This window comes from Bubalus bubalis, chromosome 3 (genome assembly GCF_019923935.1).
Source record: "Bubalus bubalis isolate 160015118507 breed Murrah chromosome 3, NDDB_SH_1, whole genome shotgun sequence".
In the NCBI taxonomy this organism is placed as follows: domain Eukaryota; kingdom Metazoa; phylum Chordata; class Mammalia; order Artiodactyla; family Bovidae; genus Bubalus; species Bubalus bubalis.
In genome coordinates, this window is record NC_059159.1 from 35,294,683 (window position 1) to 35,309,032 (window position 14,350).

Genomic DNA, 14,350 nt, shown 5'->3' on the forward strand with positions numbered 1-14,350 from the left:
AGCCTGAAATTTGGTATCTTTGTTCTCTGACTAAAAAGTAGAGTAGTCGCAGAGCCAAAAACCATGAGCTATCCTCCCACAGCATCATCTGAGATCATCAGGGGAGTTGCTCTTTTCTTCCTTTTCACAGAGGCTGAGCCACCCAGACATTCCGCGTCAGTGCCTGAGGACCAGGGAAGTGGCTGTGCCAGGGACAGGGAGGGAGCTGAGAATATCTTATCTTAGATCTGCTGAGTCCTCACACCCAACACACACTCCCGGGGTTCACTCACTCCCCCAGAGAGCTGCGAAATGACACCTCTGGTGACACAGCCAGTCCCGAGCTTCTGCTGGGAGGGGGTGGGGTGCAGCTCCGGGGAGGTTGTCATACCCCAGGCCCTGGGAAGCCTGGGTTGGGGAGGGGAGAAGCAAGCTGTTTGTCTCAGAGACTATGGCCATCAGCCCCCTTTGCCCCCTTCCAGGAATGCAGTGACACCCCTTTGGGCTGAAGAGGAAAAAAAAAAACCTAAAATAGTTGCTTAAGTTCACTGCTATGCTTACTGCTCACCGCTTCTGCTTCTGTAAACTGGCCTGCTTATGGCTGCTCACCACCTCTGCTTCTGTGAACCGGCCTATGTGTCAGCCAAACTGCTTAGGTGGGAAAGTCACTAGGACCGGGAAGCCCGCACTCTGGAGGCCACACCTCTGAGCCTGAACAGGTGCTGAATAAACCCTGCTGCTCTCCATCTCCAAGTGTTGCTTGTCTTTTTCCGTCAGCGCGATGCATTGGCCAGGAAACTACAACTGAGCTGGTCCCTTGTGCCACCCTTGTCAGGGAACCAGAGGAATCACTGGCCCTGTGACAGACAGACAGGTGCCAACCTGCTGTCAGAGACCGACCCTCACACTGCAGATGGTGACTGCAGCCATGAAATTAAAAGACACTTGCTCCTTGGAAGAAAAACTATGACCAACCTAGAGAGCATATTAAAAAGCAGAGACATTACTTTGCCAACAAAGGTCCATCTAGTCAAAACTACTGGTTTTTCCAATAGTCACGTATGGATGTGAGAGTTGGACCATAAAGAAAGCTGAGCACCAAATAATTGATGGTTTTGAACTGTAGTGTTGGAGAAGACTCTTGAGAGTCCTTTGGACAGCAAGAAGATCAAACCAGTCAATCCTAAAGGAAATCAGTCCTGAATATTCATTGGAAGGAATGATGCTGAAGCTGAAGCTCCAATATTTTGGCCACCTGATTCGAAGAACTGACTCACTGGAAAAGACCCTAATGCTGGGAAAGATTAAAGGCAGGAGGAGAAGGGGACGACAGAAGATAAGATGGCTGGATGACATCACCGACTTGATGGACATGAGTTTGAGCAAGCTCCAGGAGTTGCTGATGGACAGGGAAGCCTGGTGTGCTGCAGTCCATGGGGTCGCAAAGAGACACGACTGAGTGACTAAACTAAACTGACCCTCACACGGGCTGCGTTGGCCATGGCCCACGCCGCTTCCCACACAGACTTAGCAGGAGAGCAGAAACTGGTTCCAGAACAGGATGTCAGATGGGTGAGTGCCCCGGGGACATCTGCCCGAGTCAGGACCCTTCATATGGCAGAAGAGGAGCCTGATCACCTCCCAGTGACCAGAGTGTCACTCAGAATAGGATTTATTCCCTCGGGTGGTCTGTTAATCCTGGTGTGCACTGGATGTGTGCTTGTGTTGAACGAGAGCCCGTGCACCACCGTCTTTGACTACAGAGCCTGAGTGAGTTCCAACCTGTGATTCCGCAGTGACCTCATACAGCTTAGGGCAGCACCAGTCTCTGGGGGATCTAAACTCTCCCTGTGAGGCTGGTCCAAGTCAGGGGCTTATACTGACCTGCCAATGCTAAGAGGAGCCTAAATGTCCACAAGGGGTGTGGCCAGGCAGACAAAAGTGAGTGTTTCCCTTTGTTCATTGTGGGGCACCGCCACAGGGTGGGAACTCTCACTTAATGGGCAGTTCAACCTCAAAACCTACTGTTTTAAAATGCATGATTAAAAATGTTAACAAAGGATTCTCTGGAGAATATGGTGTGAAACTAACCCCTGGAAAGCTGCGCACTCTTTGTACCCTAGAGTGGCCCTCCTTTGGTGTCGGATGGTTCCCACAGGGGACTTTAGATGTGCCCACTGTCCGAGCAATATAGAGTTGTGACCTAAGACCCTGGCCATTCAGACCAATTTCCATATATTGACCAATGATTAGAAATCGTCCAGCTAAGGCCTCCCTGGGTTCGGTTCTGCATGACAAGTCAGGGGCAATATAAGGTTCTTGTGGTTCAATCGGAAAAAAAGGCTTCATGCCAGAAAAAGGAACTGCCTATCCTCCAGGGCAAGGCTGAAGACATGCCTCCAATGCCCCCACCTTACGTCCCTATAGCTCCCCTGCCTGGAGCGGCTGATCTGCATTTAGCAGACAGTCCACCTTCTTCCGTTTCACCTCCTCCTCCTGATGCTCCTGAAGCCCCAACAACCAGCCACCCCAGGGCCAGTGAGCAGGCATCTCCGGTCAGCTCAAGGGGCAGCTGCCCTAACACTTCAAATGCCTCTAAGAGAGACCCAGAGACTGCAGCGTATTGCCCCTGATGGGACTCTACAAGAGAGGAGAACTGTCTTCTACCACCAACCATTTTCCACGACTGATCTTCTAACTGGAAGCATCATACCCTCCTCATACTCTGAAAAACCTCAGGTGCTGATCCATTTCCTAGAGTCATTTTCCAGACTCATCGCCCCAACTGCGTGGACTGTTGGCAGCTTCTCTTCACCCTGTTCAACACTGAGGAGCACCAACGAGTCATGACAGAGGCTCGGGAATGGCTCCAGGGGGTTAATTAGAGGTGGAGAACTGGTATGGGAGGCCTTCCCAGAAGAAGAGCCCCATTGAGACCCCAACACCAAGGGAGGGAGAAAACCGGCTGGACAGGTATCGACAGGCCCTCCTATAGGGAGTAAAAGCCAGGACTAAGAAACCTACCAACATGGCCAAGATCACTGAAGTGCTTCAAAAAACCAGATGAAAGCCCGGCTGACTTCTACGAGAGGTTATGTGAGGCCTTCACCCCTTTTGATCCTGAAGCCCCTGAGAACCAATGGATGATAAATGTGGTCTTTGTGGGACAGGGCCAATCAGACATCCGGAAGAAATTACAGAAGTTAGAAGGGTTTTTGCAGGAAAAAAATGCCACAGAACTGCTAGAAATAGCTAACAAAGTTTGTTGATCGTGACCAAACAGCATGGCAAGGAGCAGAAAAGAGGATGAAGCAAAAAGCTGCACTCTTGGCAGCTGCCCTTTCAAAGCCTGCACCCCAGCGGGGCCACCTCATAAGTCAAAAGGCCCAGATCTGAGAAAGAGGAACTCCCTCAGCCATGATCAATGTGCCTATTGCAAGGAGAAGGGACATTGGAAGAATGAGTGCCCCAGCCACCCCGAGAAGAAAACCAAAGCAGCAGGCCTGCCGAGCCAATATCAACCCGAGCCACCCAGTGCTAATCTGATCAGGCTAGCTGGAGCAGAATCCGACTAGAGAGGACCAGGCTCTCTCCAACTGGGCCCCCGAGAGCCTATGGTCAGAATTCAAGTAGGGGGCCATCCAGTGGACTTTATGGTGGATGCCCGCGCTGAACATTCGGTGGTCACTCAACAAGTAGCCCCCTTCTTGGGAAAGGAAACCACTATCATCGGGGCCACAGGCACTCAGACCCACAGGCCCTTCTGTGGTCCTTGACGATGCCAATTAGGGGGCCATGAAGTAGTATTGGGATTCCTCTACCTATCTGTCTGCCCTGTGCCCTTGATGGGAAGAGACCTGCTTGCCAAGATGGGGGCCCAAACTTCCTTCTCTGCCAAAGGGTCAGCCCAGCTCAAATAAACAGGACCGCCCTCATCTTTGATTATGACTCTTGCAGTATGGAGAGAAGAATGGTGCCTGTATTCCTCCCCTCCAGAAGAGAGGACCATTCCTCCTGAATTAGAGACTGAATACCCACTAGTTTGGGCCGAGGAGAACCCCCCAGGCCTAGCAAACATCACACCCCCATCCTGATTGATCTCAAACTGGGAGCTCAGCCTGGAAAACTGTGACAGTACTTGACTCCCTGAGAGGCCCAACTGGGAACCCAGGCTCATTTAGACAGACTACTCCAACACAGACTCCTGATAAAATGCCAGCCACTCTGGAACACCCCATTGCTGCCTGTAAGAAAGCTGGGGACACACGACTACCATCTAGTTAAGGACCTAAGGGCTGTAAAAGAGTCAACAATTACTCTGCACCTGCCAGTGCCTAATCCGTACACCCTACTAGGACTGATCCCCTCCACAACCAAATGGTTTACCTGCTTGGACTTAAAACATGCCTTCTTCCACCTCTGTGTTGCACCTGTCAGCCAACCACTATTTGCCTTTGAATGGGAAAACCCACATACAGGAAACAAGGAACAGCTCACTTGGATAAGGCTTCCTCAGGGCTTCAAGAACTCCCCTACTCTCTTCAGCGGAGACTTTGCCGCTGACTTGGCTAAATTTCCTGGACAAGAGTTAAGCTGTGCCCTGCTGCAATATGTCAATGACCTTCTGCTGGCCAGCACAACACAGGCTCAATGCCTAGAAGGAACAAAGGCCCTCCTCTCCCTGTTAATGGAAGCTGGGTACCAGGTATCAAAGAAAAAGGCATAAATCTGTAAAAGACAAGTCAAATATCTAGGTTTTAGCATCATGCACGGAGAAGGCAATGGCATCCCACTCCAGTACTTTTGCCTAGAAAATCCCATGTATGGAGGAGCCTGGTAGGCTGCAGTCCATGGGGTCGCTAGAGTCGGACACGACTGAGTGACTTCACTTTCACTTTTCACCTTCATGCATTGGAGAAGGAAATGGCAACCCACTCCAGTGTTCTTGCCTGGAGAATCCCAGGGACGGGGAAGCCTGGTGGGCTGCCGTCTCTGGGGTTGCACAGAGTCGGACACGACTGAAGTGACTTAACAGCAGCAGCAGCATCATGCAGGGCCAGCGGATGCTGAACTGAAAGGAAGCAAGCAGTTTGCCCCATTCCTACCCCTACCACTCGGCAGAAGGTCTGTGAGTTCCTGGGAGCAGCAAGGTTCTGAAGGATGTGGATCTCCGGATTTTCAGACTTGCCCAGACACCTGTATGAGGCTCTAAAATGAGAAGAAAAGGCCCCCCTTAAGTGGGACTAAGCCAGGAGGCAGCATTTCAAACAGTTAAGGCCAAACTTTCTGAGGCCCCAGCCGTAGGACTTCCTGATGCAACCAGAGAGTTCAACATCTTTGTTCATGAAAAGAGCAGAATGGCCTTGGGAGTCCTAACCTAAGAATTTGGATCTTGGTAAAGGCCAGTGGCCTACCTGTCTAAACAAATTGACTTATTCACGGCCGGATGGCCCTGCCTCTGAGCACTACCGGCCTACACCTTACTGGCGAGGGAAGCTGACAAGTTAACACTGGGGCAACACCTCAATGTTAAGGTCCCACACTCAGTTGTAACCCTGTCAGATTACAGAGGCCATCATTGGCTCACACATGCACAGATGACTCAGTATCAAGGATTACTATGTGAAAGTTCGCCAGTAAAACTGGAAGTTGTACAAATTCTAAACCCAGCTACCTTCCTACCAGACGAAGCAGGGCCCTTGGACCACAGCGGCTTAGAAATACTAGATGAAGTATTTTCTAGCAGACCAGACGTGACTGATAAACCACTCCAAAACCCAGACCTGGTCCTATATACTGATGGTAGCAGCTTCATGGAGACTGGGAAAAGGATGGCCAGGTATGCCGTGGCATCTGACTCTGAAGTGGTAGAGGTAGAGGCGCTTCCTCAAGAATGGTCAGAGCAGAGAGTGGAGTTGTGGGCATTAATCAGGGCATTGAAACTCAGCCAAGACCAGCAAGTCAACATCTACACAGACTCACGGTATGCTTTCGCTACTCTACATTTTCACGGAACCTTATAAAAGGAAAGAGGACTCCTTACTGCAGAAGGAAAGGGGATCAAGAACCAAGCTGAAATCTTGAAGCTCCTGGAGGTAATATGGGGATTGAAGGAAGAAGGAGTTATCCACTGCAAAGGTCACCAGAAGAGGGGGGACCCAGTGGCTAAAGGGAATGCCACTCCAATGCAGTCACCAAGCAGGCTGCCTGAGGGCAGCCGCCAGACAAACCAAAAGTCCTGTTAGCCCAGGAAATATCAGTTGCCCCCAGGTACTCTCCCAAAGAGGAGAAATGGATAAAAATGAACTGGGAACCAAGGCCAAGACGGGATGGTGGATCACACAAGACCACCAAGTCTATATTCCAGGGCAGCTACCCTACAAGATGGTCCACCAACAACATGAACTGACCCATATGGGCAAGACTGCCTTAGAGACCTTGCTGCTGCTGCTGCTGCTGCTAAATTGGTTCAGTTGTGTCCGACTCTGTGCGACCCCACAGATGGCAGCCCGCCAGGCTTCCCCGTCCCTGGGATTCTCCAGGCAAGAACACTGGAGTGGGTTGCCATTTCCTTCTCCAATGAATGAAAGTGAAAAGTGAAAGTGAAGTCTCTCAGTCCTGTCTGACTCTTAGCGAGACCTTGCTAGGCGGGTACTATCTCGTCGCTCGCCTCCCCACACTCTGCTCTTCTGTCTCCCAGCGATGTGCAACCTGTTTACAATACAAAGCTCACCAGGGGCCTAGTAGGCCAGCAGGGACCCAACATTGTGGACTATCCCCATCTGAGGATTTGGAAGTGGACTTCACTGAAATCACTCTGAGTCAAGGATTCAGATACCTTTTAGTTTTTATCTGCACCTTTTCAAGGTGAGTGGAGGCCTTTCCTAACCGAACTGAAAAAGGAAGAGAGGTAAACAAGGCACTCCTGAGAGACATTGTCCCCAGATATGGAATGCCTCTGACCATAGGGTTGGACAATGAACCAACATTTGTAGCCAAGACAGTACAACAGGTGGCAAGGGCTTTGAAGACCTAGTGGAAATTGCAGACTGTTTACCATCCCCAGAGTTCGGGGAAAGTAGAGCGCATGAACTGAACCCTCAAACAAGCCCTAGCTAAACTATGTCAGATGAGCTTACCTTGGGTAGATATGTTAGCCTTGGCCCTCTTGAGGGTGAGATGCTCAACCCAGGCAGGGCTAGGACTCTCACCACTTGAAATCCTGTATGGACTATGGTCCCTGCCAGTTAGCTTAAGGGGAGATGCCAGAGAACTGAGGGACTACATAAGCAGTTGCAAGGGTTAGGACATACCATCTCTCAAATATGTAAGTAGGTAATATAGAATTTTACACATATCCTTATGCATAACAGTACATCTCCACCAACCAGGGGACCAAGTATGGGTAAAGGACTGGAGAAAAGAGCCTTTAAAACCCATGTGGAGAGGGCCCTATTCTGTAATCTTAAGCACCCCTACTGCTCTCAAGGTGGCAGGAATATATGTTTGGATCCATCACTCCAGACTCAAACCTGCAGGCCCAACCGATAGCCGAGGGAAGTGGGAAGCAGCCCTCAATCCAGAGGAACCCCTGCACCTGACCTTGCGAAGAAGGAAACAATGACCCCAAAGCCCTGCTCTGGCCACACTGGAAACTGGTCAGTCAAAGTTATGGCTGAAGCTTGAGGAACTGGTAGGACTGGCAAACAACAGATGTACTGGTTATTAATTAGACTGGGATTCCTCCTACTTATTAGAAATAGGACTCTACTCTGTGTCTCCCATTAAGTGGACTATCATTCAGAAACTTTCCTTCTGCTTTGCCTACCTCTTCATAGCTCTTATTTTTTGGAGTCTCCTCCTACTGTGATCAGCTTAAATATGAAAACAGCATATTTTTGCCTTATAGTTCTGTTAATTTGTAAAATCCCCGCCTCATCTGAGAGTGAGGATGACTGTTGTGAATGTATGGAATCTACCATGAGGAGAAACGGGTCCAATGATTCACTTACTATACATACCAACCAGCCACATGTTATAGTTCAGCCTCTCCATGCACTAGGGAAGGGAAACATTACTGTAAGGGAATAATTAAAGCCTGCAGTGTGAAAGGCCAAACGTGCTATGGATCCCAAGACAGATGGCCTGCTGGACTCGACAGACTCATTCTGGGATGTCAGATGGGGGCAGGAAACAGAACCAGGCTAGGAAGGAAGGAGTTAAAGATATAGTTAAACGGAAAGGCCTTAACAGACATAGCTAAAAATATCAGAAAGACTGCCCATGTCCCGGTTCAGACCTAGAAGGGATGGGACATAAACGGCCTCTTTGGAGGATGGTTCTCTTGGCTAGGAGGAATCAAGACAATTATTGGGGTAGTCATGGTCATGCTCGCTGGATGCGTGCTTATTCCTTGTCTCATGCCCCTCCTAGTCAGCACTGTAAAAAGTTTCATAGAGACAGGTGTTGAAACAAAGATGACCACTCAATTACTACATATAAGCAGTGAGCAGATGATGATATTCTCTGAGGCTGCAGATGCACCCTGAGTATCAAGAGGGAGGAATGAAGAGGAGAAAAAAAATAAACTAAAATAGTTGCTTAAATTTATTGCTATGTTCATTGCTCACCGCTTCTGCTTTGGTAAACTGGCCTGCTTATTGCTGCTCACCACCTCTGCTTCTGTGAACCGGCTTGCTTATTGTGTCAGCCAAACTGCTTAGGCGGGAAAGTCACTAGAACCCATAAGCCCGCGCCATATAAAAGATACCCAGAACAAAGCCCACGTGCTCAGCCTCTGGAGGCGACTCCGACTCCGCTGTGCCTGCACCAGTGCGGAATAAACCCGGCTGTTCCGCATCTCCTCTTTCCTTCGCCACGGTTTCTCTAACAGGGCCACTGGGCCTCATTCTTCACTCTTGAGGCTTGTCTTGTCACAACCCACTGGACAGGCAGCTCATTTACACCCATCGTCTCCTTCCTGAGGGGCCACTCCTGCTGGAAAGAGCACGGTGGGTAGGTGGGAGATGCTGGGCCGGTTTAGAGGACCTAAACAGAGACCAGGTGTGGAAAGGGCTGTGGATAATTCCCTACCATGTCTTACATCTAGCCATTTAACAAATATAGGTATAGACTCGACACACCTAATACATTTTGGGTCTAGAGGTCGGACAGGAGCTGTTATGCCACACCCATGAGCCTAATCCTTACGTAAAGTAGTATCAAGTCCCTGGGTACCGCCGGTGCCGCCCTTGCCCACTTACTCTCCTTCCCGCTAAAGAAAAGCCAAAAAAATAAAAAATAAAAAAATAAAATGCGTAAGTCTTGTCCTTTAGCCCGGTGCCTGGGATCAGAGGTTGAGGCCTCTTCCGGCTGCCAGGATAGCTACTCAACTCTGGGTCAGAGGTAGGTTTCCGCCAGTCTGCAGCCACCACATGAAGCGGCCCCACCGGGCAGCCTCGTGCCCTCCTCCGGGGTTCCCAAGCTTGCCCCACCTCAGTCAGGCCTCACCTGCCAAGGAACCCTGGTATGAACCTCAGTTGCGAGGAGGGGGTTGCTATCACGGTTCCCAGACCTCCTTTTGGATATCCACTCGCAAGGCAGAGGGTTGAGGATCAATTCCCACCACTCCCAGGGTCCCAGCTATTCACACTGCCTCCGACCTGCACTTGCCCCTTCTGATTTCCAACCCCCCTGCCCCTTTCAAATGCTCAAGGCTGCTCAACCCGCACTGGGACGTGGGGGCAGGCTGGGACCTGGGGCTGCGTGGCGTGCGGACAGGTTGAGGGCTTTCACCGAGGAGGAGGATGTGTTTGGGGCTGAAGGGCGCCTTAAGGGCCAGGCGGTGGGGGCAGGAGGACGGCGAGGACGACGGGGAGGGCTGGGGTCAGACCCGGTGGGCTCGTGGTGGGTGCAGGGAGCCCAGCCCTCAGGCTCAGGGTTCGCACGCAGCGAGGGAGACTGGGGCCCTGTGGCGCCGGACCCGCCACCTGGCAGGCCGCGATCCCCGCCCTCGGCGCCCCGCCCCCGCGGCCCGGCTACCCACTAGTGGCCCGCCGCGCCCCGCCCCCGCCCGCAGTGCCCGGATGTGGGTGACGTGCGGCCGCCATCTTCCCGTCCCGGGCAGCCAGCGCCAGTCGGAGCCAGCTCGAGCCGCCGCCGCCGCCGCCGCCATCACTGCCGCTGCCAAGTCCTCCGCCCGCTGCCCCCGCCATGTGAGTCGGCGCCCGCACCTGCACCGGGTGGCCGGCACTGGCCGCCGCCCTTAGGCCCGGGCCTGGGGAGGGCCCGGGGTTCGACTCGCGTCCCCCACGCGCCCCGCGTCCCGAGACCAGGCTGGCGCCTGTGACTGCGCGCGGGCATCAGGAGAGCCCCGCGTCCCGGGTTGGCGGCACGGAGGCCTATCGCGGGAGGGAGCGGACTCCCCGTCTGGCCACTCCGCCTCTGTCATCGCTGCTGGGTCCACCTCGGACCGTGTCCGTGAGGTCGCCCTCATTTGACAGGCGGGGAAACTGAGGCCCGAGGGGGAGGGGGCCTTCTTCAAGGTCACGCAGCAGCTCGCCTGCGGGGCCGGACGTAGGCCAGGGCTCGCATCGAGTGGCTTTCTTCCCGGCAAGAAGGGAGGGAGGGACGGATGAAGGGACAAGCGAATGGGCGGAGCCCTGGCTGCGGGGCCAAGGGCTGCAGGCCTTGGTTCGTAATCCGCCCCTGCCCCTCAGGTCGGCTACCGCTGCCACCGCCCCCCCTGCTGCCCCGGCTGGGGAGGGAGGCCCTCCTGCGCCCCCTCCAAACCTCACTAGTAACAGGAGACTGCAGCAGACCCAGGCCCAGGTGGATGAGGTGAGTAGGGGTGGTGGTGTCAGAAACAGTGGGAAGGATCCTGAGGGTTGACAAACCGGTACGGGGGTCCATCTTGGGTTGGGGGGTGATGGCAGTTCATGTTTGGGTACGAAAATATACCATGGTCCGTCCTTGTCAGCATGCAAGTACGGGAGGGCCTGTGGGGATGTTGGTCTGGCTAACCTGGGGTGTTTTCACCCTGGGTGGATGCTCTGGTGAACGGCAGGCTGCTTGAGGCTCGGTAAATAGAGGGTGGTGCTGTGACATCTGAGCGGTCTGGCTACCACATGCACCTGCTGTGTGCTGCTTGCATTTCTCTGGTGTGCTAGGCATGTTCTGTGTATGTCCTTGGCATGTTAGCCAGGCCACATGGGGGTGCCTGTTCCCTGTGTGAGCTCATGGTGGGTGGAGGAGTGCCCTTTGAGATGGGCCTTGGCACACACCCCCCTGCCTTGTGGGCCTTCCCCCAGGTGGTGGACATCATGAGGGTGAACGTAGACAAGGTCTTGGAGCGGGACCAGAAGCTGTCGGAGCTGGACGACCGTGCCGACGCCCTCCAGGCGGGGGCCTCCCAGTTTGAAACTAGTGCAGCCAAGCTCAAGCGCAAATACTGGTGGAAAAACCTCAAGGTAAGGGTGGAGGCAGGCGGGAGGATAGGGAGGAGGGGGGTGAATGGAGTATCCTGGTCTGTCTCACTGAGCCTCCCTCTCATCCCCAGATGATGATCATCCTGGGAGTGATTTGCGCCATCATCCTCATTATCATCATCGGTGAGTAGGGTGGGAGTGGCTAGGGCCCTTTCATGGAGAGGGTTCCCCTGCGGTTTCTGGGTTTTGAAGGTCATTAACCTAGATTTTAGTATTCAGCAAAAAGCATATATGGTTGCCAATAGCAGTTCTGGTTCATCTAGAGCCCCAAACCTTGAAGTTGTTTAGCTTGCACTTTACCTGATTCTGGGCAATTTCTGTTAAGATTTTCAAAAACAGGAAAGCTGGTGGATCCCCAAGGCTCCCTTGAGGCCCTGTTAGGCCTAAGAGCATAATAGACTGGGAACCTGGAATTGGGGAGTGGGAGAGCAGCAGAGACCGAGGGGCTTGAGAAACAGCTGGGAAGCAAACCACCCCATTGTTTGAGAGCTGTGCTCTCAGAGGATTAGGGGTCTGTGGCCCCAAGGCCATACCATGGAGTTGAGAAGACCTTGGAACCGATCTGTATAGCCTCCTTGCTTTACAGATGAAGAACCTGAGGCCAAGAGGGGAAGGGATGTCACCTAGCTGGGAGGTGGGGAAGGTGGGAGCAGGGCTGGGCTGACACACTGCTTTCTCTCTTTCTCTTCCTCCCTTCTCCGTCTTCTTCCTTCTCTTTCCCTCTCCGCAGTTTACTTCAGCTCTTAAACCCCTGAGGAGCCTGCCCTGCCCAGAGAAGGGCCTCTCCCCCCAACCCCCAGCCGCTCCTCCACCTCTCAGCCATATCTTCCAGCCCCACCTCCCCCGGATCCGTGTGTGTGTGTCGTGTGTGTGCCCCCTTGTAAATAGCCAGCTGTTATTTATACATATATAATATTATATATATTTGGTCTGTTTGTAGTTTTATTACTAGAAGATTTTTTCCAGTTGTCCTTAACACCCCTTCCTGAGGTTCCCATCACCTCCTTTTCCTCTTTCCCTCCTTCCCTTTCCCTCTCTTCCTGACCAACCCCAAGTCCCCTTCATTTGCATCTGCTATGCAATAGTCCCTCTTCCTCTCCTTCCCTTGGATTTAGCTGATCCTTCCTCCCACCCTGGCCTTCCCCATACCTCCACCCCCACCCCCCATACAAAAAAGACAAAAAGCAACTGTCCAGGCTTCCCAAGGTGCATTTTCTTTGCATCATTGGGAGGCTCTGAGACTGGTCCCTCTTGGTCCTAAGAATCCCATGGTCTTCTGGGAGCTTCCAGCATGTTAATTAGCATCCATTTGCCTACTGACATCCCTTTTGGTTTCCTTTCCCTCATCACTTTTCTGTTCAGTCTTTCAACCTGTGTTTCTTTTTTACTGAGGATTTAGTCCCTATTGGTCCTTGTATCACACTTTCATTTGCATGACATTACTTGCAGGTGGTGGGGAGCCTGGGCTTTTGGGGAGCCAGGCTGTTCTGGCCCCCAGAATCACCCCCTCCAGCCCCTCTAGTCCAGTTTGCATCCCCATCCCAGTTTTCCAAACCTCTTGTCCCTCCTTTCCCTCCCCCCAGCTGGTGTGTAAGTGTATTGGAGTTCAGTGTGTTATGATGGACCAATAATTCTGCCACTTGGAGTCTCTCCCCACATTCCTGCTCCCCAGTTTTCATGTGGGGCGCTCGGTTGACATTCCCACGGGGTCTCCCTCCCTCCTGTCTGCCTGATCTGCCTCCTCCTCCTCCCACCAGGAGAGTTGGGGGTTGGCCACAATCCGATCTGTTTTGGGAGAGGTGGCTACAGTGTGTGAAGGGGTCATCACTGCCTTGGGGAGGATGGGGCAGTGCATCATCCCCCCAAATCCTGCCTGAAATCTCTGGCCCCACCCCTGCTGGGGGGTGAATTGAAAACCCTCCCTCATATGGGGGGTGTTACCCCATCACTGCCCAGCTCCTCTGACTGCCCCCTTGAATTTAGGGCGGGGGTACTAGTCACTGCCAATATGCATATGGGACTTGCTGGAAGATGGGGATTCTTGCCCCTCTCCAGGGCGGTCAAGCCCAGAGAGAGCTGTCTCCCCCTTAGGTGAAGTGGTAAAGGAATGGTCTAATGTCTTTTTAAATGGCACAATTTTAGGGGTCTGAGGGTGAATTCCCTTAACCTGCCACTGGAGAGGACCCCCAAACTCTTTCTTCTCCCCACACTTGAGGTTTTTGTGTGGAGGGGGAGCAGGGAGATCTAAGCTGTGGTGTGAAAGGGTAGGGAGAGATGCTGGGGGTGGGGGTGCTGTGTTCTAGACCCCCCATATTATCCCAGTATCCCCTGCCCCCCTTCCCTCACCCCATGCCCCCAATTCTGTGGCGCATCCAGATTGTGAAAATGTACAATAAATGTGTAATGAGTAACCAGATGATGTTCTAAGATCTTTTCTTAACCAGTGGGAAGCATATTGGATCTGCAGGTATAACCGGAACGTTGAGAGGATACATCTGGAAGAGACAGCTTTGCCAAGGGGCCTGACCTTGGGCAGGGCAGGGCAAAGGCAAAGTATGATCCTCAAAGTGGCCACGAGGGGGCACAAGGAGTTGGTAATAGAAAATGTTCATGATCCCAGTGTCAGCATGGTGAACCCTGACACTGGAAACCTGGAAGCATGGCTCCCCAGCTTTCCCTGCTTTCCCTTCCCTGAGGGCATACTCCACTGTTTACTGGATCCCTTTCTACTCCTTGATTAACTCTCGGATGGTTTCATTCTCTCCTGTGGTCATTTATTCCTAGGCCTGAAGTAGATGGGCAGCCATGAAATTTCTCTCCCTCATTCTGACTAGCACAGTGCCAGCATCCAGAAGGAGTTCATAAATACTTACTGAACAAAACCT

The 14,350-nt window shown here is 52.6% G+C and overlaps 1 protein-coding gene across 1 annotated transcript; it reads left to right on the forward strand.

Moving 5' to 3' along the window:
* The first annotated feature begins 10,057 nt into the window (after nucleotides 1-10,057).
* On the forward strand, nucleotides 10,058-13,881 carry VAMP2 (vesicle associated membrane protein 2). Its single transcript, XM_006062896.4, has 5 exons — nucleotides 10,058-10,193; nucleotides 10,698-10,818; nucleotides 11,289-11,447; nucleotides 11,537-11,588; nucleotides 12,196-13,881. Coding segments are annotated over exons 1-5 (351 nt in total). The 5' UTR covers nucleotides 10,058-10,191; the 3' UTR covers nucleotides 12,213-13,881.
* Nucleotides 13,882-14,350: the final 469 nt, after the last annotated feature.

Bases quoted from the DNA above. Each gene is read 5' to 3' on its own strand.
- VAMP2 (XM_006062896.4), top strand. The intron at 10,819-11,288 runs GTGAGTAGGGGT...GCCTTCCCCCAG, and splicing joins CCCAGGCCCAGGTGGATGAG to GTGGTGGACATCATGAGGGT. The intron at 11,448-11,536 runs GTAAGGGTGGAG...TCTCATCCCCAG, and splicing joins ACTGGTGGAAAAACCTCAAG to ATGATGATCATCCTGGGAGT.